Raw genomic sequence first — 25575 nt, 5'->3', positions numbered from 1 at the left:
TGCCACAATGTAAATGTTGGAGAAGGCACTGGATCAGGTAAGTTACACCCTCATGCCTCTTTCATGCCAAACTGACACTTTCCAGTGTAAAATGTACGTTCCACGTGTAATAACTTATCTTTGGGCTCCACTCATTATTTGTTTTGTTAACAGTAAAAAAACTCATATTTCATTGCATCAGAATTATGTTTTATTTAACGGATCCATGATGTTCCATGTATGTTTTGAATAACAATGAACTAGAAAGGCCATATGGTTTCTATAACTTTGCTATGGTCTTCTTGATGTTTGGTTGTACCAAAGTCTGTGTCTAATAAGCCGCAATGATGCTTGAGATTAAGGTGGGGGAGGGAAGGTCTGAAATGGAGGCAGTTGCCTGTTATTGTGCACGGCAAAATTAAAATGGGGGGCATATCTATGGACCCAGGCTGGAGAAGTCAGGATCAAATCCACATAATACCCCCACATCCTGTGTTTGTGGAAGTAGCGATATTGGGGCCTAAAATGCCACTGTTTTTTTTCCCAGCATTGTTATGTGCGGATGACTGAACTCTCATTTTGAGAGACAGACCCATGCTACATTGATTTATTTATTTATTTATTCGTCATTGTTTCCACACTAGACAGCTTTTTGCCACTTTGTTGCTCATATCATCGTATGAGACATGACTGAAAATTACACACGACGCACATAAATTACATGTGCTGTAAAACTATAATCATAAAAGTAAGGTCTTGACTAAAAAATGAACGCAGGAAAAATGCATCAGTATGTCAGTCGATGTGTAATCAGCCAGAGGGAGAGCTCTGTGTGAGAAATACAATACTGTCAAAAGAATGGCCCTGTCACCGCCTCTTTGATGGAAATACCTTGCAGTAATTTAATATTTGGAGAGGCTTTTTCTGGGACATAACATAATTATCAACCTACAATTCAATAAAGAGTCTAAAGATCAGGGGCTTTAGCCTTTCAGCTACTTTTAATATGACTTTGGTCTCTGGAGACTGTAGTGAAACATTCGTCCGATTTGGCAAGGCATGTAAATGACAACTGGTTGCCTGGCAACAATTTTTTTTTGTGGCCATTTTATTGCAAGTCAATAATTGGTTATGCCACTTATCGGGACGTGTGTGTTATACAGCTGTCAAACGCAGCTATTTGAAAATAAACTGTGAGGAAGTAAAAAATAAAATATGTTTGACCCCATAAACTAGATAAAATGATCTTCCACTGCCCACGAACTGCCAAACAGATTGACGACGACCAGCTTGGCGTGTGCTGGAGCATGTAACTGTCAGAGCAATGTTGAAACTGAACGTTACGTTTTGTAGGCTGATATCTTTTATCCTCCTCCTCCGACGGCTGTGCTTATTCACCTGGGCTGAGAAGGAGAGGATGTGAAGGAAGGGTTAAGCTCCGCTACAGGTCTGGAGGGATCATTCCTCGACTGAAACACAAAAGAAAAAAGGATAAGGAGTCCTAAACGTGCTCCTCTCTCCTCCTCCCAAGCCTGCTTCAAAACTCGCAGATCTCCACCAACATACTTCTCATATTAAAAGAAAACAAGTTACACAAATGAGACAGATGTTTCTTGTTTGTGATGACAGTTGCAATACTTTCCCCCCCCATCTCCTGCCCTCATTTTTTCTCTTGCAAAGCACCAAGTTGTGCAATACAAAAGAGAGGCCCAAACAAAGTGGCTGCCCTAGACCTTAAACCTCTCTTGAACCAAGGGTGATACCGATTAATCATCTGTGCCACAAATACTGTATCTCCTTTCCTGTTGCTGCCAACTCCCTCACTGAAAGACACAGATTATGCAGGGCATTTAAACCACATTGTCGATTAGATCACCATTTAAGTAACTCTAGCATCTGTCCACCAAGGCATCAAACTGGATTTAAGGGGAATAGGAAGAGAGGAGAGCAGTGAGGATTGATGTAAGTGACCTATATGTTCTGTTCTGTGGGCCTTTTTGATACTGTGCTTCGTTTAGATGCCCCAGAGACGTGTTTGGGGTAACATCATTACTAAAGGCGATTCAGGAAGAGCTCGTGCTTTCAACAATGGTAAATGTCATTTATAATCCTTTCATTCACAATAAGCCATCTGGTGGTTTTGTGCACAGGGGTGTGTTGGTGTGGTATTTCTTCACAAGCGCAGCACACAAGTGAACACTGAAGGTCAGCCGTAGCTTTGGAGTTTGTTTAGGGTGAATCCAGTGAGTTGCTATGAGTGACGCACCTCTGCCCACTGTCTCATGTGCAACAGTCCTATAGCACATCTTGAGGTAATGTTAAAGCTTGGGCTTACTCAAATATTACAAAAGCTCCCTTTCTTTAGAAGACATACCATTGACTGTGGCTTGGCAAATGCCTGTTTCATGATGTGTTACGTTTCAAGTCGAGGTGAGTCCCATACCCCCTGCCCCCCCCCCCCCCCCCCCCCCCCCCAGTTTGCTGAGGCAAACTCAAAATGTGCTGTATTGTTGTCGTAAGGACCACAAAAATTCTGCTGCATTGGCTCATACATCAAGAATTCATATACAAGCCCTCCTTGCCCAATATATGCCCCCCCCCCTTAACAGTCAGGAATCTAAATCTGTAACCACATATCTTCTATGTGTTGCAATTCCTAAATCCAGAGAGGTGAGGTACTTTCCAAGCAAACCAAATCTGTGCTCTGTGATCATTAACAGTGGGGGCAGAGAGAGAGAGAGAGAAAGAGAGAGAGGGAGAGAGAGAGAGCGAGAGAAAGCACAGGTGCTGTGAGATCATCAATTAGGAATAAAACAACAAAAATGGATAGCCCACTCATTGAATCTATAAACCGAGTTTGCTGACTTTTTTTTTTTTTTTAATTTTGAAGCTTAAACCCACCTGTATTCGCCATCTTCCATGCTGGTAGTTTGGACATGGTTGTTTTCTGCCCATGTTGTGAATGTACAGTCAGTGAGCAGAAGCAGCTTAGCGAACAGGACAAGCTGTCAACACATAGGCCTCGCTACTGTGGGGTTACATAGGGCTTACTGCACACCTGTGTCGTTTTCCACCTGCATGCTGATGCGGAGGGCAAGGGAGACGGCCCGTGGACGCTACACATGTATCCGAGAGCCACAAGTGAATCAGCGTGTCATAACAGGAGATGATGCAGTGACAGAGGTAATGCTGTGTTGGTTTCCCCCTGCTGTTGAACATTCTTTCTCTCTCTCTCTCTCTCTCTCTGGCCAGACACCATGTACCGAGAGAATGAGCAACAGGCCTGGTCCTGCGTCTGCTTCTTTACGATTATAATCCGCAGAATATGACTTATGATGAAAAGCGCACTCTTGGTTTTAATGATAATTTAAAGCACAACAGTAAATCACATGCTGAGACATCTAGACAGCGCACAGGCATGAATTAGAATGGAACCAGATTAGCAGCAGGCGGCGGAATTCGAATGGAGCCAGATTTCTCCAAGATTTGTGTTTCGATCAGAATGGAGTCAAGACTTGAGCGAGAGAGATGGAGGTTTATACAGACAGGCAGCTGAAGCACTGCATGTTTCTGCAGATGCTCTACCCACCTGATACACTTACAGACCACCTTCTGGTTCTCGGTATATTTGAATTTCACCATTAAGAGGAAGTCACTCACTTCACATCTGCCACTGTCTAATTTCAGCAAAGCCTTTTAAAAATAAGTCAAGTTTTTTTTAGAGTGTGGATCAAGAGATGGGGAGATACAGAGAAATGAGCAGTGAAGTGGATGCCCTTGGTGAACCAAAATAAAGATACTCTGCGTGTTCCTGCAACATAGCCACGGTAGGTATGCACGGCTCTGTGTTCGTGCACTTCTTGTTGCCATGGGAACGAAATGGCCAAAGGGTGGGTGGGGAGGTGCAGCAAAGAGAGATGAAGGTTTTGATTTATGACTCAACAATATTTCATCTCACATGCCTGTCTCAGTCCACAGGTTAGCCTTTCAACACGTGCTATGCATGTTTTAGCTTTGACTGGCACACAGGGTCTGAGATTTCCCCCAGCTTATCTGGACTCTATCTTCCACAGTACTGACTTCACATCTGCTACATCTATGAGTGCAGTTGACATCACCATCAGCCAGTGAGATGGAGTGTGTTTCTCCTTCAGTTTCTTCTCCTGTCAAACCTGTGCTGATACTTCTAGTCCTGCATATTTAGCCTTTGGCCCTAATTGGGCCTCCCTACAGACATACTTTAAAACAGCACCTTTAGGCATGTTTAAGAATGCCATCCAGAGGGAGACATCATACTGTTCTCTACAAGAACTTCAGCATGTCCTGAGCAATGAAACATATGTCAGGGATGAGTTTTCTTTGGACCGGAGTCAGCCATACAGCTCTCCCAATTAGGACTAGAGAGAGCGGGGAGTAGTCTCAATGGATGGTGTGAACAATCTGTTACACTGACTCCCAAGTGACAATTAATCCTTCCTTTGAATACTTTTCCACGTTCCAAAAACATCCGTGAGGAACTCAAACAACAGGTCCTAGACTATTTCTGATTCTGGACACGGATCTAGTCAGGATCAACATTTGTAACCTGTTCGCCAGACAAAAAAACCTACATCGAAAAGTCACTGAACAAAAACAGCTGTATAGCACTAAAAGAAATGGTATACCAAACAACTCAGGCCTCTTGTCTTTTCAGAAACGAAGCCCTAGAGCGGGCGAAATAAGACATACCGGACCAAAATATTTATTTCGAAGTTTTACTAGTTTTCTCATAAAATAAAAAAGCAAAACACGGGTCACAAACATGTTCCACTCCATATGTCTCTGTTCTGAACGTACGGCGAAAGGATATGACATATTTTTACAGAATTCAGAGGGTGTTAGCATAACATTGTGATGATGGTACAGCTGGTCAGTACAAAGCAGCAAGGGGATGTTGGCAGGAGTTCACTGGACCTGGCCTTCACGGTAAAGCTGTCAGCCTGACTGGTGAGTAGTGTGATAACCAGCTCTCCTTTCCCCCTGCAGGTGGCAACCCTCACCAGTCAAATAAAAAAAACAACTCACCATTCTCAGGTGTCCTCATTAATAGTTTTCTGTAGCTCCATGGTCAAAGTGGTTGCTGACAGACAACAACTACACTACACTACCAAGCAAGAATTTGTAAGAATTTGCCTTTAACAAGCATCTCCGTAGTCTGACGTACATACGGGTTCTTGTTCGGTGCGGAAAAACAAGGCGAGTTGCTGACATACAATCCATCCCTTAACAACATGTCATCCATCAGCACCTCAGAGCAGGAATGTTAATCTAGCACTAAATCGTCCGTTTTCAATCACAGCCAAATACCATGTTATTGAAGAGCTCAACTTTTTGTTTGAGACAAGCAATGAACATACTGGATTTTTTGGAATATGGTTCATGTTATACATACTTGTCAATCATATTTCCTCTCTGGCAGTCCAATTAAATATCAAAGCAATTCATAAAAATGAGCTAGAACCCATATGTACAACATACTACCAATGCTTATTCGATATACTAGTTGAAATCAAATTAATGGATTCTCAGAGGGCAGCTTTAAATTTCTGTGAGCATAATTCATTACTGAAAAGTGTGGAAATATACATGTGTACGTATAACAGCTTTGTGTTCTCCTCTCATCTCTGACCCACGTGTTACATACACAAAACAGACAGATCCTTGTGAAACCGCTGGGCTCCACAAGTCACTCAAACATGTGGAACATTTGCGATAATAGAGCATCTCCTGCTGGCACAAAGGTGTCCTAACAACTTCTCTGTCTAATCCATTCTGTCCAAGCTCACATGCTTTCACCCTCTGGCCACTGAGGGGGGTTAAAATCTGCTTTGTGGAACTACTTCACTATTATCTATCAATGTACTAGTGTCAAAGTGTTGACATGGGAAGGGGGAGTTTGGGACTTGAGGAAAATTCCAAGGAACATTCAGGTCATACATCACAAAGTGTGTAAAAGTAATCTTGACAAACCACACTAGTGTTTGCCTAAACAATCGCTGTCCTTAAAGGACACTTGGACAGGCACATATAAATATATGCGTAAGGAGAGATAGCTGAGCCTTCACTGAACATTGCCTAATTAACATACATTAAAAGCAGTCTAAACACTTTCCTGTAATGTTAGACGAGACAGGGAGGAACCACGGGGTAAAGGCAATTAAGGTATAAGTTTAATCATTTTTTAAAAGAATGCTGATACAGTACAAAGGACAGACTTCATACATAGCATTTGGTTTGACACCAAAACAAACAGACAGACAAAAAAAAAAAAAAAAAGGTTATAAAGACTTGGGCTGGAAATAAAATCACCTTTGATCCACCTGTTCAATATCACAAGCATGGTTTGATCAAGTGTTTTACATCTGGAGGGGGTAGCGTTTACTACAAACAGTTACAGATGGATCTGAGTGTTACAGGGATCCAGCCCCTAACTGGGCAGAGGAGTGAAAGAAACCAGTACAAAATTTAAAAAAAAAAAAAAAAAGTGTCAACAAAAACAAAACAAAACAGTATTGATAAAAACAACTGGAGCCTACAACATCCGTCGGCTTACATTATTATTAATTATGTTAACCTAACCACAGGGACTAGGAGGCCTTTTATCAGCATGCATGACAACAAGTTTCAGATATATGCTTCCATGGTCCCTGGCAACACATTAGAACACACCACTTGTTCTGCTAACACTGTTATAAAGTTCCCTGCATGAGCAGACCAATTCTTCAAACTAGTCCAAAAATACCCATTGCAAATGATTCATTTACGTGGCTATTTCCTCAAACATTTATCATGTGGGAATACATTGGCAAAGAAAAAAAAAAAAAAACCAAACAAACAAAAAAAAAAAACGGAGCTAACTTCCAAGCACTTCAGGCGATGGCCTACGGTTAAAGAAAGGATAGGAGAGAAAACTCATGTGCTCATCTATCGACGGTGGGTCATAATTCAGTCAAATGAATGGACTTTTGTTTTTCTTAAAGACTGCGGGTCATTCAATCCGTTTACCCGGGAAATCTTAATATGCGTCTACATGACTAACCAACAGCCGCACAGCAACAGCATATCTGATGAGAGAACCTGGATATGCCTTTAACGGATTCTAAAAACAGCGTTTCAGATTGCATTATGGGTTTCTAAAACGCTTGTGTCTATGGAAACCTAGATCCTAAGTGAAGAAGATCAAGGCCCCGTTTCTAAAATTCACCATGCAGTACTGAGACTGGACACTTGTGGTCCAAACTAGAAAAGGCGTGTTAGACTGCTTTGCTGATGGGTGTGGTGGAGTAAAGGGGAAAAAAAAAAAAATCTGGTATATTTACCTTCTCCCCTCCTCTTTTTATGTGTGCAGGGTAATATCTTTGAACCCTTATTGCAGAGCAAAAAAAATTTAAACTCATTTCTTGTATACATTGCTTTTAGAGTATAAAGCTGTTGACCAGCCTTAGCAGAGCAAGGAAGGGGGGAGAAGGAGAGAGAAAAAAGGGGGGGGGGGTGGTAGAGTGAGCGCTCATAACAGCACACATTTACGCTTCTTCTTGGGCTCAGGGGGCTCCAGGGCTGCCAAAATCGCCTCGTCAAATACATTCTTTAGGCCTTTCTGTGAACACAAAGCAGGACAGAGAGATGGATGCTCAACATGGGTTAACATAAAAAAAAACAAAACAAAAAAAAGACCCAGGCAAATAAATAAATAAATAAATAAATAATGAGTAGACATACATCACAGCCTTCAGTGGAGTAAGGCTGGGAGAATATGAAACACTTAAGGGAATAAGATAAACATGGCTGAGTAGCTGAACGTGATGGATAAAAAGAAAACAAGATGACATGGTGGACTAGGCAAAGAGGACTAAGATGCCAGTGCTTTGCCAGATTTGCAAAGTAATAAGGCAATATAGCAAAAAACTAGAATAGACATTAAAAAAAAAAAAAAAAGAGTCAATTAACAGTTAAACAGTAAACAGAGGCAGAAGCAAGTAATGGCCATTTTTCTTTCCATCATCCATCTATGCAAATTAAATGCGTACAAGTTTTGGAAAATAGCTCATGATGCTTAAGGTTGTCCACAGGCAGATTCTGACATGCTAGGAGTTCACTCTCACTTAAAAGGAGTGTAAAACAAGACAGTGGGGGCGCAAGAGAACACAGGCTCAGAGACACAAAAGGACTGGTGAAGTGAAAGGAAGTCAACGGGGGAGGAAAAAAAAAAACACCAAAAGGAAAACATGTGCACAAACACAATTTCCATGATAAAACAGCATCAGACTGCACTCATCTGGAAGTCTTTTTTTTTTTTTTTTTTCAAACCAAAGTCCCTTTTTCACAACGTGCTCAGAGGACATTTTTCAGTCATCATTGTTTGTTGGCTAAACAGCTTAGGGAACAGTCTTAGTATGAGTCAAGTGATGTTTAATACAAGAAACAACGAGTACAATGCAGCTTTTCTGTGTGCTGACCAAGATTAAGAGAAGTAGGCATCGGCCTCACTGGTCTAGTGAAAGCACTAACAAATGTGACACTGTTCAAGAACATAGCCCCCAAGCACAACGGTCTGAAGGCCTTTTGTGAGGAAGAATCACAATATGACACGTGTGCTCACACACACACACACACACACACACACACACACACACACTACAATAAAGCTCTACTGTACTAGATGTTGTGCAAGGAAGACAATCCACACTGCACGACTAGGAAGAGGTTCTAGACCATTTTGCTACAATTAATTTATATTGAGAAAAAGTAAAAATGCCCTAAAAGAGAGTTCCTTTCAGAGAGCTGCTCTGGTAAGACTGAATACAAAAATGTATTCTTTTTCATGTGAGTTTCTGAGAATATTATACAAATCTTAACAACATATAAATACATCTGAGCAACAAACTGACCAACTCACAATTGAAGAGAAAGACACAGAAATAATGGCAATTGCAGCTGTCCTTTATTAATGTCACAAATCATTTCACAATATTATAATAGGCTTTTGAAATTCCCAAGACGCTGTATGCACATGATTGGCACCCAATTTGCCATACATAACTGTAATCAGATTTCATTCTCCATTATACAATGGCTGCAGTACAAAATAATACATCAAAATAAGGAACGAAGATTAAAAAAAAAAAAACCCAAAAAACCCAAAAACAAACATGACCTTCAATCGTAAAGGCAGCAGTGCTGCGTAAAACTGGACCACTTCACCATGACCCTGTGCCCTCTCTGAACATTAAGCAATAATAAACAGCACCCTTTGCAAAGAGATGAACATTAATATGAAAACGTATATACCAATGTTTTAAGTGAAAAAACAATACAAAACCAAAATCGCATTATGGTCTTCTCACCAACTTAGTTAAGAATCAAGAGTGCCCCCCCCTCCCATCCTTCCAAAAAAAAAATGAAGTTATCCCAAAAGGGGAGAACAAAAGGGTCTCAAAACCATGACCGTGGTGGTGATGGGGACTGAGTCAGTCATCAGTGGTGAGGAAAACAAAGAATATAGAGAAGGAAGAGAAATCAATGGCACACACAGAAACACTTCAGTATCATGAAGCAAGAAACATTGATATAATGCCAGCCTAGCTTGGTAGAGTGGTACGGGAACTTCTCTTTTTTTCAGATAGGAGGTAAACTAAAGGAAGCAGCAAACATTAGGGTGAAGAGAGGGGGTTTAGAAAGAGAGACTTTAGAATATACAGCACTTCCGTTTTCGCTGCGTTTCAGGAGGCTCAAGGGCAGCTAGGATAGCTTCATCAAATACATTCTTCAGACCTCTCTACAAAGACAGAGGGGAGGGGAGAAAATAGCACTAAGGTTAGAACTTCAGCAAAGAGATCAGATAGAGAGAAAGATTATGAGAGAGTAAGAGAAAGAAACATTGTGCTAGAGAGAGGCATGTGCACTGGTCACAGAGAGCGGTGAAGTTTAGATCTAGGCATTAGCTACACAGAATATAGACAGGGAAGCATCGTTCAGTTTGGAGAGCTACAGCTTTTCATATTTTGAGGAGAAAGGAGGCTGAGAGAAAGCACAGAAGCAGAAAGAATAGATTACTTGGAGACTACACTACAAAAGTAACACATGACGGGCTACTACACTGCTTCCAGCTGTCCCAAACCTTTGAAATCACACTTCATAAGATAATTCACTGTAACACAGCCTCCTGAGACAGAATTCAAAACACTGAATGAATCCACCACGTTAATGTTCAATTAATATATCAAATATTGTCAAAAGACAGTTAAGGGTTGGCTTACTTTCCCTGCATAGTGGTGCCAATATCTACTGGACTCATCATGCTTTGTATATTCAAATGACCTGCATAGGGAGGTTATAAAGAGCTGGTTTGTTTGTACTATCTGTATCTGTGAAAGACAAGCAAATCCAAACAAGATCTTATGAGTCTCTTCTTATTCATTCATCATCAAACCTGGCTAAAGCTGAAGTCATTTCTGAATCCTCAGATTACAGAACAGGGATAGCTATGGATGTTTTCCTTCAATACTACATAGACAAGCCAACAGACTGTAAGACCATGCATGTGTGAAAGTCTTTTACCTTCACAACTATCTGTCAAAGGATCATTCAAAATTATCAGTAAAGGCACACCTCTCTCATGCAATACTCAACCATCAGGCCAATTTAATCTTTCTGTATTCTTCAGATGTGGTTTGACAACACGCAAGAACAAGGGAGACCATGTTTGCCATTTCTTAGCAGTAAGCATTTACAATAGCATAACACACCGCCTCGTGTCTCAACCATATGGGATGCCATTAACCATCTGTGTCTCTGAGCCTCTGAACAAATGTTTTTTTCGCTTCCACACTCTTGTTTTTCACGTATGATATTCAATGGCACAAGTACATTTCATCACAGAAGACACTTACCTGTCAGTAATTGTCCCAGTGAATATTAAGAATATCATACATCAGTGAATGTTCGGTCAATATCAATATCAGTGAATGTTGGGTAGTTCGATAAAAATGAACCAAACAGCAAAAGCACAATTCACTGAATGATGTTTTGGATATTGCTGGTAAAGTAGCAAGCCTCAATATTTATAAGCAACTGATTCAAAACATTCATTGCTATGCTCTTTCCACTTGCTCTCTATGATGGCAGAGGCTACGTAGGTAGTTAAACATGGTGAAAAAGCTTTCACTCACCTGTGTGAGAGCAGAGCACTCCACATATTTGACTGCCTTCAGGTCACGGGCCAACTTCTCGGCTGTCTCTGGGGTGATGGGCTTCTGTTTATTCTTGGCAAGCTTCTCAATGGTGGAGGGGTCATCTCTCAGGTCAATCTGCGTCCCCACCAGCAGGAAGGGGGTCTTTGGACAGTGGTGGGTGATCTCAGGTACCCACTATCATGCAGATAGAAACAAACCCTGGGCTTTAACCCTCTTACAATGCAAGCCAACACTTCCAAAAGAAAGAGACTAGTGAATGAACTGATCTAGTAGTTTTATGGCATAATACCACATAAAGATGACACACTCACCTTTTCTTTGACATTTTCAAATGAAGAGGGCGAAACAACGGAGAAACAGACTAAGAAGACATCTGTCTGAGGGTAGCTCAAAGGTCGTAATCTATCGTAATCTTCCTGACCTGTGGACACATTCAAACAGGAGTAAATGGGGACATGGAAACGTTCATTAAAAAGCTCAAAAGCAGCAGTACACATGTAAAATGAAGCTCCTTTTTAATATGCATGGAGGTGTGGAGAACAGTCAGACACAGCTGTCTAGAGGCACATGGCCATTTAAAGCTCAACACACATGCAAGGATACAGCCCTAAGTACACAAGTTTAAAAAAAAAAAAAAGAGGAGGGGGGGCGGGGGGTACGACAAAAACAAAACAAAACAAAACAAAAAAAACAAAAAACAAAACTCCTACAAGAATGCCTGGAATGCTTAGAAAACCTCTCTGAGTGTATTTCTAGAACTTCACAATCACAAGTGCCTCTTTTTTTAAATCAACACACAGATCCATGCCCCTGGTCGTATATGAATCTGCAGTCCGTATCAAATCATGGATTTTCAGAGCTACAGACGAGACAACAGGAAATTAGTAATAAGAGTGCACTAGTTGTGTACCTGCGGTATCGAACAGTCCGAGGGTGTACGGTTCTCCTCCGATCATAACCGTTACTGCATAGTTATCAAAGACCTGGAACAAATGCATATATAATATAAACATTTCAATTCAAATTTGATGCAAAAAAGCCAACCCTACTTACAGAAAAACCGTGGGTTTGAGGAAAACAAGAATTCCTCAGCTACTTTAATCTAAATTGCATGAAAGAGCAGAATGGAACTCACCGTTGGTACATATTCAGACGGGAATTTGTTAGTCGTGTAGGAGATTAAAAGACAGGTTTTACCAACGGCACCATCGCCAACCACAACGCACTTGATCGTCTGCATAGCTGTGCTTTCTTAGGATCCACTGTTCTCATTCAAGATCTGAGAGAAAAAGAAACAGTGAGCTGGTTAGAGTATCCGACCTTCTCTCAGGCATTCCATTGAACAAAACCCAGTGTTTCCACTCAGTGCCGCTGGGAGTGACTTAGCCGAGCCAAAACTGAGGTCGATCAGTTCAGTTTTTAAACGCCTATTTTTACACTGGGCTGTGCGTTTATTCCACAGAGCAAATGAGTATGTATACTTTTTTATCATTTATACTGCATTTAATTAAAAACTAGGTAGTTTATCTGCAAAGCTGTTAGGAAAAGCTGTGGTAATTCCAAACAGACCACCAGGTTTTGATTACCAACCAGCAACTCTGTATGAAGATTTCAAAACAAAATGATCAGGTATCTATTCTTTTTAGCAACTCGGTTGCCTTTGGCCAAGTAAAGACATACAAAAAGACTGATGGACAAGGATACCTGAATTCAGAACAAGAGCCAGAAGTAAACCACTTCTATACTGAAGAAAACACGACTAATATAGTTTTCGGTAAGTGCAACAATTATAATGGCACTGAGCATGGAGTCAGCAGAGACTGTGACAACAGTGTCTGAACAACAAGCTATAGAAAATAGCCACTGTCCTCCTGATAATGGCCTGCTAACTGTATTACAGAACATCTTCTGTCCGTCTACATCCCTTGTTATACTGCTCACAAAGAACACAAAAAGCTAGGACAAATACATACTACTATTAGGGTACAACTAAGTCCCTTCTGAGATACAATGTAAAATAAACAAACAAACAAATAAATAAATAAGATGCAGAAATGTATTATCTAATTTGTCTTAAATCCAAAAATGTTGGGACATGCTTTTGGTATATGGTAGTTCTTTGAGTTTTGTTCTTTGAAGCACCTATTTGCCAGAGACAAAGGCTGCTGTCCAGGAAAAGTCAAATATACTTTTCATAAAAATAGATTTCACTCCCAGTGGTATTTGATAAACTAATCCTGCCAAGAAGATGAAAGATGGATAGGACAAATGTGTCTGGGGATTTCACCCTGTGCTGATGCAATTCTTGCTGGGTGAGATAAAGAACTTGCATTTCACCATCACTATAACGGTAGTTATTTCTGCTCTGTCACTGACTTCTAAAGTAACCCGTTATTGCATTATGCTAGGGTAATGTGTACCAGTGATCCGATCCAAACTGCTAGAATGGGTTTCAGCACAAGCCCAGGTTTGTGTTCTGTAGCACTGCCAGCATTTTAAGGCTACTCATTAGATATATCATTCTGTTTCCAAAACCCATCCCCTTTAATGATAAAATAATTACATATGGAGCGCTGTGTTTCATTTTCTGTACTCTAACATTTGTAATTAATGTCTATAGAAACAAGTATAGGAATCTATCTTTCAAAAAACACTACACTTAAATCTGCATCCTCTTAAATAATGATCTTAGCCTATGCCAAAATTAACCTATGCATGAAAATCATCTAACAAGTATACCAACTGGAATGTTACAATTTACAAATTGCTGGGGTTAAATTTTTTCAACCGTTAAGGCTCACTGATAGTGGTATCCAAAAGTATATAATTCACGGTTACTTTCAGACCAAAGAAAACTAGACAAAACTAATGGCCGTTCTAATAGTTTTAAATGTCAGTTTGCAGCACAGTGTAAGTAATGACACAGAAGGCTAGAGAAATGCACCATGTAAAGCCAGTGAAAAGGGAGTGGATTTCTCTCTGTAACTAGGCCAGTTTTAGCGTTTGTGTCGCTGTGGGCTGGCACATTTCCGGACAGTTTCCACCGGACAACAGAGTTTTCTGATTGCCTGCCCTTTAAATCTAGCCCTGGGCCTGCTTCGCTGAACCTTTATCTTCAAAACCAGTAGATCACAAGGAGAGGCTTTTAGTACATCTAATTAACCAGACTAATTACCGCTGAGCACTAATAAACCAGCTTACAGTCTCAGTTCAAGACCCAGTGCACCACTTTAAAAAACAAAATTTGCTTTACAGATTAGTCACTCCATCATGCTCACTTGCATTGTGACCTAATAAATCACAGAGTACACTTTACCTGTTTAGAGGATCAAACATCACCTGACAATAGAAAACATGAGCTTATTTCTTCATGACGTTTACATTGGGCCTTTTGTCCTGTATTGTGCTCCTGTCCAAGAAAATGCACAGTTTTCAAAAAGGTGCAATCACAGTCCAGTAGAGGACCCTAGACTACATCCCCTCCCTTCCTGACCATGCTGCCCCTCCCCCGTCCAGATTGTGGGTCACTGCGGCTTTAAGCCGAAGCATAAAGCATAACGTCATCTACTTAGCCGCATCGCAGACGCACAGCTTGCAGAGGGGAGTGTACAGTCAGTCACTTACTGCACACACAGGGCTTTCTTTCACTGGAGAAATGCCACTGGTAAAAAAAAAGTAAAAGCAGGGACAGTCTGAGATGTCTGCTCTGCTGTGTAGAGGGGAAAAGACGCAGAAAGCCCAACTCCCTGAACGAACCGTCCTGCTGCTTGCAGTGACGACTCTGTGTCGACTAAGCCTCTGCAGGTCTCTGCAGCTGCAGCAGCAGAAAATGAGCCCACAGATGGAGAAGGACGTGGAAGGGACAGAGTGGAGCCCGCCTGTTTCCTTCCACACTTCAGCAATCGACGGAAGTCAGACTGACCTCATTTCTCTGTTTCAGCAACCCCACCCACAAACAATTTAAAACCACACATTCCATGGACAAGTCCTACTGTACATCCACTGGCCCCCACCATTCACTTCCATCTCCACCAGCTGTAGGTGAAACTAGGATACCATAAATTGGCACAGATTCTCCACAATTAAATTAACACTGTTATTAGGGACATTTTAAATGCTGCTGAAATAATGTCCATTTCTACAGATTTTGAGCTGCAAAACTACAGGCATGGACTCTTGGACTGCAGCGGGGACAACAGGAAAATTAAGCTTACGAAATAACACGGGGGTTGGGATTTCCCCAATTATTCTCTCTATTCCCTTTTGTGGAAATGGCCAGCATTTAAACTCACAGGAAACATATCCTAAGATTTCACTTGTAGATTTGTGGATGGAGCTCCACTGCACTTAAGTAGATAAAGCCTAAAATTCCCTACACACAATACACTGATCACTCAAGATGGAAACTATGTAGCCTGTCTTGCAGGTAATATTGGCTTTAAAGCAGCCAATTTAATTTATGTGGAATAAAAATACATTCAGATTTCTTACTAATATTCAATCTGAAATACACCCGCTCAAACTAACCTTCAATAAAATGCTGCATGGACTATTAGGCCTAACAGTAGCCAATGCTCTTTTCACCAAAACACCTCTGACGTCTGAGAGAGTTCTGTGTTATGGGAGATTTATTACTTGAGTGAAATGAGCAGTGAGCATAGGCCATCTTGCTGTGATGATACAGGACTCAGCATGGGGAGAACATAGGGCCAAGATAAGCAACACCGAAAGAAAAAGGATAACTCCTGCAAATGTTTCATTTAATAAGGCTCAGAAGAGCCTGACAACCAAGCACACAAAAAGTGTTAAGGTTCCAAGGATTCCACAGATGTAGTGGTTTCAAATGTACACCCAAAGAGAACTTACCATAACCAAAGCGCATTAAAGCCCGTAAGGATTCTGTGGAAACATTCACCACAATAAAAAGAAAAACAGACAGCACTAATAGAGGATGTTCTCATATCCAGTAGGCTACCTGCTCTACGAAACCACTTTTTTACGGAATTTTTGAGTGGGTCTGTGGAAATTAATGGTAATGGTCAAACATTGTTGTACGAAAACAAAGAGACACAAACCTCAGTTAATTTCACCATAATTTCAATATGGGACACAAGCATATGAAATCAATTTCAACTGACGTTAAGAGCTTCGAGCAGATGAGGACTGTTATGGAAAGGCATAACATTCTAAACAATAACTGACGTAAGCAAAGATAAAACATGAAACACAATTTTAGACTTTACCAACACTTAGCTACAGCCAACTGCAAAACAGATCATAAGAGAAACCAGCACGATCACCACAAAAATAAAATCCACCCAGCATTTTCACGGTTCAGTTTAGCAATGGTAACTAGCTAGCCAAATCATCAGATCAAGCAAATTTGCCAAAATTGTATGAATTATGCTATAAATTTGCGACAGCCACTCTTCTGTCTTCGTTAGACATTCTTTGACATTAGCACATCCTCTTTACGACTGTTCGACAGCTCCATCCATGATGGTACGCGAAATAAAAGACTCTAAAAATTGCTTATCTCAGAGACCTAACATATATTTCGTTCATCATTCGTGGCAAGTAACGGCTATCGTTATCTGATATCGTTAGCTAGTTATACAGGCCAAATGAGTTATCTCGATTCAGATGCAATGGCACGAAATGTGCAACGGGTCAAAGAAATAGAGCAAAATAAATACAAAAATTCTTTAAACAATAAGTTACAAATATTGCTGAATTACATGCATTTTCTTGTGACAAGTGTCAGCGTGGCACTGAAACAAGCGCTAGTCAGGACTTCAAATGAACTGTTTCACTAAAAAAAAAAAAGAAAAAAAGAGTACTAAGCTAGTAAGCTGCTCAACCACTAGCTTACAGATATATGAAACACCAGTATGCTAGCCAGCTAGCTAACTCCTAGCGATATATATTTTCTTACCGGTGTCCGTTAGCAAGCTAGCGAGCTTTTCAATTAGCTTTCAAATTGATGTGACTGTCGGATACAGTTATATTCAAAAACTAACTGGCAACAATACCATAAATCACTGTTAAACATCTCACATAAGAAGAAAACTAGTCAGTAGGTTAAGTTTCTTATAAGCGCCGAAATAATGATTAATTCTGAATTGGGTTTTCCCTACCGTATCCTTTCTGTTTGTTTCTCTGCGCCGGGCGTTGGCAGGTCCGCGCTTGGGGTTTCCAAGTGAAGTGTACAGGGGCACGTTATGCTTTGCGTAGCATGAAGACTTCAGAAGTAACCTTAAACTAAATATGAAGAAGTGATCTATTATAATAACTTGAACTTTGTCCATTTTGCATTTCTAGCTTATGATTTTCAACATTAGTTATTTATCTATCTATCTATCTATCTATCTATCTATCTATCTATCTATCTACATAATAGATAGATAGATAGATAGATAGATAGATAGATAGATAGATAGATAGATAGATAGATAGATAGATAGATAGATAGATAAAGATACATACTAAAGCAAAATAGTAATGTGTCTGTCTCTCCCTCCAACAATTTAGTTGTACAAGATTGAACCTGCAATAGTAGTTATATCGTCTAATTTCTCTCTCATAACGCATTCTTTGTAATTTGCGGTTAATTAGTTAATATATTTATTTAACTATGATGTCTTTTTCCCATTTGACACAGAGTGGTTTTTTATTATTATTATTATTATTATTATTATTATTATTATTATTATTATTATTATTATTAATTGTATTCAGGCAAATAAGACTTTAATAATTTGACCTATATTTTCATAATATACGGGCTGTCAGTAGATGGCAGTCTTGACTTCAGTTCGGCAAAAATAAGGTCACTTATTTTTGTCAAAATAAGAGTACAAAGCTAAGCCATCTCCAAAACAATATCATGTATTAAACCTTAAAATTACTTTTACATGTATACAAAACACTGTCATGTGCTTCTGTACCTAAAGACTCAAAAACTATATAAAAATAGGATAGTTCGTGTGTGATAATACACCAAAAATTAGTTTACACTGTATACATTTTTATTTTGAAATGTGTGGGTAGCGTGACTTTTTTTTTTTACATTGTCATATGACATTTTCGACCACATGATGTCAGAGGGAAGCAAATACATGGACAGAAAAACGTCTCTCTGTATGTATAATAGATGTGTGCTTCGTCTTATTCATGAGTATTTATTGTATTTTTTACTGTGAGTAGACGGAACGCGGTAATGTGTTAGATGTACTTGACTTTGCCTCTATACCCAAACCGGAATTTTCAAAATTTTTCAAACGAAACAAGCTTGGTCAGCCATGCCCAGTCAACTTCTTGTAATTTTATAGCACGAGCGAATACTCTTCACAACAACGCTATATTGCCTTGATGATGGCAACGGCGAATTCCTGGAATCAAAGGCTGTCCAATTTTTTACAAAGTCCGTCTCAGTTCTTGACTTGCACTACTACCGATAGTTTTTTGACTGACCTTCTTCACGAACTAAGAGATGATAAAGCGAACGACAATACGAAGGTGGGATCAGCGATACACATACACACACATACACACAACTATAAACTATGTAAATGGCCGTTTTTTTAATGTTTACCATATGTGTCAAATATGGTCCGAAAATTTACTGTTTGGTAATACGTTAGATAAATCTCAGTGGTGTTTGAATATTGTAGCGCACCTGTAAGACTAATTTGTCCTCTAATTTTCTTGGTCAGATACTTCTGCTTTCCGTGTTGCTGGAACATCCGAATGTTTTGTGCCCTACTGTCTCAGTTGGTGAAGAGACCGTGCAGGATCTCATGTCTATTTTAACTCATGCTCCACAAAAGTCTGTTTCTCTCAAATGCCATCTCATGCTGACCATCACTAATGTGTTGGTATGCACATCCTGCTTTACCAGTAAGGCAAAAGTGGCTGAAGACTTTTTGGATCTTCTGTTCCAAACAATTCAGGACACAAATGATCACAGAGGAGGGTCAGCGCACTACCCTGTTAGGGCCACAGCATGTGACTGCCTTAGGGAGATAGAAACCTGTTATCCTGGCCTGCTTTCACAGAAGCTGGAGGCTCTGTATCAGTTTAAACAACAAGAGACAACAGTTCTTCATCAGTCTTACTGCCTGTTATTCACCTTGGGGCTAAAAAATGCTATCCGTCACTTGGCTCAACAAAAAGATGTAGCTGACACAGATCTTAAGAATCTCCTCACAGGAAATGAAGGACTTGCATGGAAATGCATTGACACACAATTATCTATAATGTTTCCATTCAACCTGATGAATCAGGTACCACAGCTCCAAACTGGTGGTGACTGTAAAGAACTGAGGTCCATAATGACATTGCTGTTAGAGGAGTCATACCTGCTGACTCCAGTCTCCCAGGCTTCCTTGCTTCGAGAACTGGTGGAGATAGTTGCCATGGTGCCTGCCCTCTCCCCCGCAATATTTAAGTCTCAGCTGCTTCGTCTTTTTGGAACTGGAGAAGTTGAGCTACTCCATGTGACACTGTTCATGAAAGGTGCGTTCACAGATAGTCTCTTCAGTGCAGAGGATGAGAACTTCTTTCTGAAACGACTTGTTGGCATGGCACAACATCCACTCTTAACCATTCCTGAGAAGTTATTCTACATGAGGTGTATCCTCCACTTCCCAGAGAACAGGCCCATATCTAGCCATGGAGAGGAATGTTTACCTGTGCTTGTCACACCTCGCCTTGCAGCCTCTCTCCTTCCAACTGTATTCAATGACAGTAACACAATGCTCTGCAGATTGAACCTCCTCTGCCTGGTACACTTGGAAGCAGATGAAGGAGAGGAGGGTAAAGGACTGGGCTACCTGTTTGATCACGTGATAGCTCTTCTCAAAATTGTGGACAATCATGGCAACAGAGAAATGACTGTGACATCATTCAAAGCTGTCTTTATTTTTCTCATGCATTTCTATCACATGGAGAAATATTCAGAGAAGCTGATCAGTAAGGTGTGTGAACTGTACTCCAAGAACTGTTGCCTTGCTCCACATCTGATTAACCTTGTTGATCGCATTCAGGAGAGCTTGGAAGATTCGGTGTGGGCGTCCCAGTTGTTTAAAGCTTTGCAGAAGTCTATTGTGGAAGTGTCTCTCTCACAACTGACACTTCAGAATCTGAGCTGGCACCTCAAAATTTTAGGTAGAGTGGCAAAGGAGAACAAGATACCCCAAAGGAATACATTATACTTCCTGCTCAACGTCCTTCTCAACTCAAGTCTTTGTGAGAGGGGTAGCTGGCAGGTTGGCAACGCTATCCTCGCCGTGTGTCGAAACTTACTCAAGCATCCCACCCTTAACCAAGTGTTCATTGAGCTGGCTGACTTACTGCAGTACATGTCAGCTCACTATGAGGACACAGACATTCAGGACCATGCTAGATTCTATTACACCCTGCTTACTAACCTATCGTGGGAAAAGCTCTCTGGGGTCCTTGCCAAAGGTGCAGATGGAGGCCAAGCCAAGATCAGGTCGCTGTCTGCAATCATGGCTGAAAGTGATGGACTCACCAACTGCCTGACCATTCACCAGACTGATCAACCTGTTCTGCAGCTTGTCAAAATTCAAAATCAAGAATCACAGAAATCCACAACAAGTGCAACTAAGTTAGAAGATGTGGAGAAGCAGGGAGCCCTGGAATTTTATCAAGAGCAGTTCCTCACCCCTGGTTTTGCTTCTGAGGTCACTCTGCAATACATCCTGACATATACAGAAGTAAACGATTCTCTATTTGACAGAATCTTCTCTATTTGCCTGCACTTTGACCTGAAAGACTCCAATTATGCAGAGGTGAGCGACATATGCGTTCCTTGCCTGTTCAGAGATAGAAAACCTCCTGAAGTTTGCCTCAAGCTAAAGCCAAGACTGCCATATCCCACAACTGTAAATGTTAGAGCTGTGTTTACCACTGAGGATGGGCTTTCTTGGCACACACAGCTTCCTGATGTCACAGTTTCATTCCCAGAAGTGTTTCTGCCACTCCCTCTGCCCCCTGGCACATCACATGTGCTTAAGCAGGACGTGTTTGACCATCTGTGGAACGCAATGAGCTCAGGTGAATCTAACTGCGCTGCTACAAGCTTATTCTGTTTCCAGATTGGAGACAGTTCCCTTAATGACTTGATTAAGTCACATTTTGAAAGCTACCTGATCTCAGAGCAGCTGGAACAAAATGGATGCAAAGTATTGTTTTTTCTTCCACCCAAGTTTCATGTTTTGCTTAAAATTGAACAAGCTGAGGATTCGATTCAAGTCAATATTGCAACAGATAATTGGGAGCTGCTACCACATGTGAATGCTTACCTTCTAAACATTACAGCCCTCTCCAATATGACACCATCTCACATATGAGTGGGTATGATGTACTGCACATTAAGTCATGTACATTTTAATAGACGATTATTTACTTTTAATCATTGCTTCCTTAACAGTGCCAGAGTATTTGCTGTTTCCCTTAGACTGCATATAGTTATCAAAGCATTTGCTGATCAGTCTAGTGCCAAGCAGTTTGCTTTGTCTTGAGGTATATTTTAATTGCAAAGTTGAGAAGAAAAGAAATCAACAATGCAGCGTGTATTTCAGGATACATATTCTGAAACATTTGGTGGTGATTACATGTCATTTCATTGTCAAATAAATTTTGAAAGTAAAATGTGTTCTCTACTGACCTGTGGCATGTTTTTTGCATCAAGTTTCATACAAAAAAATACAGTTTTGTGAAAAGACTTTAATCCACTTTCATTCAAAATGTTTACCATACAGTTGAGACAAAAAGCATAGACATTGTTTCATGGATAAACAGAACTTACGTCTACAATAACTAATTACAAATAAGAGAAAAAAATTAAAGGTTTATAAACACATCTCAAATATGTTCTGACACATGTTCTGTGGTAAAAGACCATTAAAAATAATTAAAGTAGGTACGCAGAGTGAGAATAGAGAGAGATAAATAGATAAAATATCCTGTACATGTACTCAGTGACCTACAAAACAGAGGTCGAACACTATGTGTTGTACTGTTAGCTCAGTACATATTGCCAAAGGAGATTTCATACAGACAAATAGAAGAGTGAAATACAAATTGTGATATTATTCCAACCATCAAGTACTTTTAAAACATTCTTGCTTATTGGACCTATATTTTCCCCAAAACTGTCAGAGAAGTATTTTGAACAGAAAATACAGAAAAGTTCTTTGGCTCATTTTGTGTTTTACCACTAAAATGAAAAAAAAAAGCAGTGTGTTCCACATACATTTCACATAAGTAAGACACGGGCTGATTAATTTTGAGTAAATTTCCATTATTACTCATTAAGACTATATGGCCTCTAAAATGAGCAGTTAAAACAATAAATCAGATCTCCTTCACTTTGTCAGCCCTTGAAAGTTGGGCTCTGTACATGACGGTAAAGCAGCTTGCTGATTCAGCAGTTTTTCCATAATACCGATCTCAGCATCTCTCTTCTCAACGTCTTCAAATGGAGTCCATGACATATCATATTGTAGTTTGTATGCACCGAGAAATTTGTGTGGGCAGCTTGAACCCCACTCCTGAAAATTAGAAAAATGAAATGATTTTACAAAGTGACTGCAAGGAGTTGTGAATTTTTTTTGCTGTTCAAGTTACATTCGCAACTAGTCACACAGAGTACTATCCAGGTACTGTGTCCTGTTAGCACCACCTCAAACTGGTTTTGTTGTCACAAGAAATGGAAAGCCCCCCGAGGCCACGTGCAGACTTTGAACGCAGCTGTTTTTGTCATAAGTCCTTACATCATGAAAGACTTGGAATGGAAATTTTAGAAATGATTCTGCTGTAGTTACCTTAGGAGACACAATGGAGAAGTAACGCTGTCCAGATTCACGCAAATACAAGTAATACATATTCCCTGGCTTTTTCACAACATTGCAGGCAGCATGATGGAGATCAGCATCTTTCTTTGCATCTTCTAAGACCTAATGCAGAAAAAACGTGCAGTATTTTATATGTAGACTTTATAAACCTTGACTTTTGTTTACACCAGAAAGATCATGTCAAATCAGATTGAGCAAAGCAATCATGAACATTCAGAGTCATAATTAATTTTATTATATTATAGCTGTCTAATCATTTTTATGGCCTTACCTTTCTTGCTTGCTCTTGTAAGTACCTTATCTGATCAGCAATAACAGTCAGTTTGTTGCAGGCATTTGCTCTGACAAATTCATCACCCTTGGAATAAAAAACAACAACAGCAACAACAAAAAACAAGGTAAACATGTGAAAAATCGACGTAATTTTAAAGTAAAACATAGAGTTATCACTGGGAAACAATAAGAAGTTTACGGGAAAAGAAAGAGGGAGAGAAAAATACCTTCTGTACTTGCTGTGCCAGTGCCACAAGGTCCATAGGATCACCAATTCGATTAGTTTGGTACGTGCTTACCAACTGCAGACCACTGGGATTACTGGTGGATTCCACCAGATTAACTACAAAATAAATAATTACACATATAATAGAGTGGCGAGTGGGGACTTACTATAACCAGGAGAATATTCATATAAGTAGAGGAGTACGTCATACTATAATGGCAACAACTGTATTTCATGTAATCTAACTGAAGGGCTTGTGCGTGTTTTGTTTCCTTTTTTTTCGTTTCTTTTTTATTTTGGAGCGAATGACACGTGACAAAGAGTGAGCGTAGACCAGAGAAAACGAGAGACAAGAGTAAACGTTTAAAGGCATGTGACTTATGCTCTGTAAGCAGATTCTGGCGATCCGTGGACGTTTCATGCATGCTGTCGCCTAAACAGCTTACATAGTACCTTCTGGCAAATGTGACTGAATTGAAAAATGCATTAAGTTATAGCAATGCAGTAGTGAGGTGTTAAAAATAGCTTGCTAGTAGTCAGATCATTCACACGTGTTACTGAGCAGGTAACGTCATTTTATAGTTATAGAGATGTCAGGTTTTTAGGGGATTCAGTAAGCTAACGCTAGGTCTACAGCTCAGATACTAATGACACAATAGAGCACTAGAAATCGTACATTCATACAAACCAAAAACATGGACAACTGGATTTAAGTTAACTATTCAGCCACTACACATTCCAACTCTAACGAATATTGTAGCTATTAATCAACAGTGAAGAACAGGTAATTTACCTGTAGTCGTGTGCGGTTGACTTGGTAGACTGACGGTTTTGTCCATCTTCTGTCAGTGGGTTAGTTAGATTCAGCGAGGAAAATGTAAAGATTTGCCTTAGACACCAGAGACTGTCTGAGCACCTGTATTCAGAATTCTCAGGTTATGGTTTCACGAGCGTTTTGTAACAAGTTACTGATAGGCAGAGCAAGAGGCGGTGTTGTGGGGTCCTAATGCGCTCCTTCGCTCAGTTAGGAGACCGTATGTATGCCTGAGTACAAATATCCCACGGTCTTTTATATTATATTTCCAGTATCACATACATGAGCACTTAGACGTTTATGCAGTATTGTACAGAGCAATGAACGCTGAACATCTCAAAGAAAATGTATCATGTCCACGAAGTGAACAGGCACACACATATGCTTAGGCATCTACGCACGAACACCTGAACTTAAATGCACGTGAGATGTGTTTGATGCCCAGTCAAAATGTTGCAACGTGAGATATGTTATGAAATTGTTACAAAGTTGATATTACCAAACATGCTACAATTGAACATAACAATCCCATTGCATAATATTATAGTTCTTCAGGTAAATACTTGATTGTTATGTGATCCCATACTTTATTCTGTTACATCGTTTTAAATGCTCCTGAAGAGTCAGGCCTATTCCACAGACTCTTCAGCATTACTGTGAATATTACTGTCAAAGGGTGAAACATGAAAAGTGCGTGTTGCACCATAAATTAGTCATTATGAATTTCTCTTTTGGCTTTTTCTGTCTAACCCCCCTCTATATACCGCTACAAACAACGCATAACTGAATTTGATTTCGGAGTTTGCGAAAATGTTCCCCAGAATGCTTACAACAGTGCGTTAAGATCTTATGGACATGTTCAACAATTCCAATGATTAAATCAAAATCACGCTATCTCAAGCTGCTTGCATTGTCAAGGTCAAAATCTGATTTTACATTAAAACAGGCCTAGTAGTTCAACATAACAGTTTGATATCCATTGAAATGGTCATGAGATTATATTCAAAATGGGCTTATTATCCTACTCTCCATGTGACTTTTAAATAAAGTGAATCATTACATTTCCCCTGTGCACAAGATTGTTGTTTGTTTGAGTGTTACCCTACGTTCTTCTGCTCACCCTTTCTGAGAGGGAAGTGATGACTAGAAGAGAGTAGGCTGTCCTTAGAA

The 25575-nt window shown here is 40.0% G+C and overlaps 3 protein-coding genes across 3 annotated transcripts; 1 reads left to right on the top strand and 2 right to left on the bottom strand.

The window, feature by feature from the left end:
* Nucleotides 1–6195: 6195 nt before the first annotated feature.
* Nucleotides 6196–17395, bottom strand: cdc42 (cell division cycle 42). The gene is made up of 6 exons (XM_030778594.1): nucleotides 17348–17395; nucleotides 12346–12489; nucleotides 12121–12193; nucleotides 11522–11631; nucleotides 11187–11384; nucleotides 6196–7615 (listed from the first exon to the last, which is right to left on the bottom strand). The coding sequence occupies exons 2-6, from the start codon at nucleotides 12448–12450 to the stop codon at nucleotides 7526–7528; spliced, it is 576 nt and encodes a 191-aa protein (XP_030634454.1). The 5' UTR covers nucleotides 12451–12489; nucleotides 17348–17395; the 3' UTR covers nucleotides 6196–7525.
* Nucleotides 17396–18584: 1189 nt separating this feature from the next.
* Nucleotides 18585–21586, top strand: ap5b1 (adaptor related protein complex 5 subunit beta 1). Its single transcript, XM_030778285.1, has 2 exons — nucleotides 18585–18728; nucleotides 18926–21586. Exons 1-2 carry the CDS (start codon nucleotides 18585–18587, stop codon nucleotides 21584–21586), a joined length of 2805 nt encoding a protein of 934 aa, XP_030634145.1.
* Nucleotides 21587–21924: 338 nt separating this feature from the next.
* Nucleotides 21925–24522, bottom strand: c6h1orf50 (chromosome 6 C1orf50 homolog). The gene is made up of 5 exons (XM_030776908.1): nucleotides 24385–24522; nucleotides 23593–23708; nucleotides 23364–23450; nucleotides 23063–23194; nucleotides 21925–22789 (listed from the first exon to the last, which is right to left on the bottom strand). Exons 1-5 carry the CDS (start codon nucleotides 24428–24430, stop codon nucleotides 22604–22606), a joined length of 567 nt encoding a protein of 188 aa, XP_030632768.1. The 5' UTR covers nucleotides 24431–24522; the 3' UTR covers nucleotides 21925–22603.
* Between the last annotated feature and the right edge of the window lie 1053 nt (nucleotides 24523–25575).

The sequence above is a fragment of the Chanos chanos genome, chromosome 6, assembly GCF_902362185.1.
Source record: "Chanos chanos chromosome 6, fChaCha1.1, whole genome shotgun sequence".
In the NCBI taxonomy this organism is placed as follows: Eukaryota; Metazoa; Chordata; class Actinopteri; order Gonorynchiformes; family Chanidae; genus Chanos; species Chanos chanos.
Note: the sequence above shows the minus strand (reverse complement) of the source record. Positions and strands in the feature narration are given on the sequence as shown.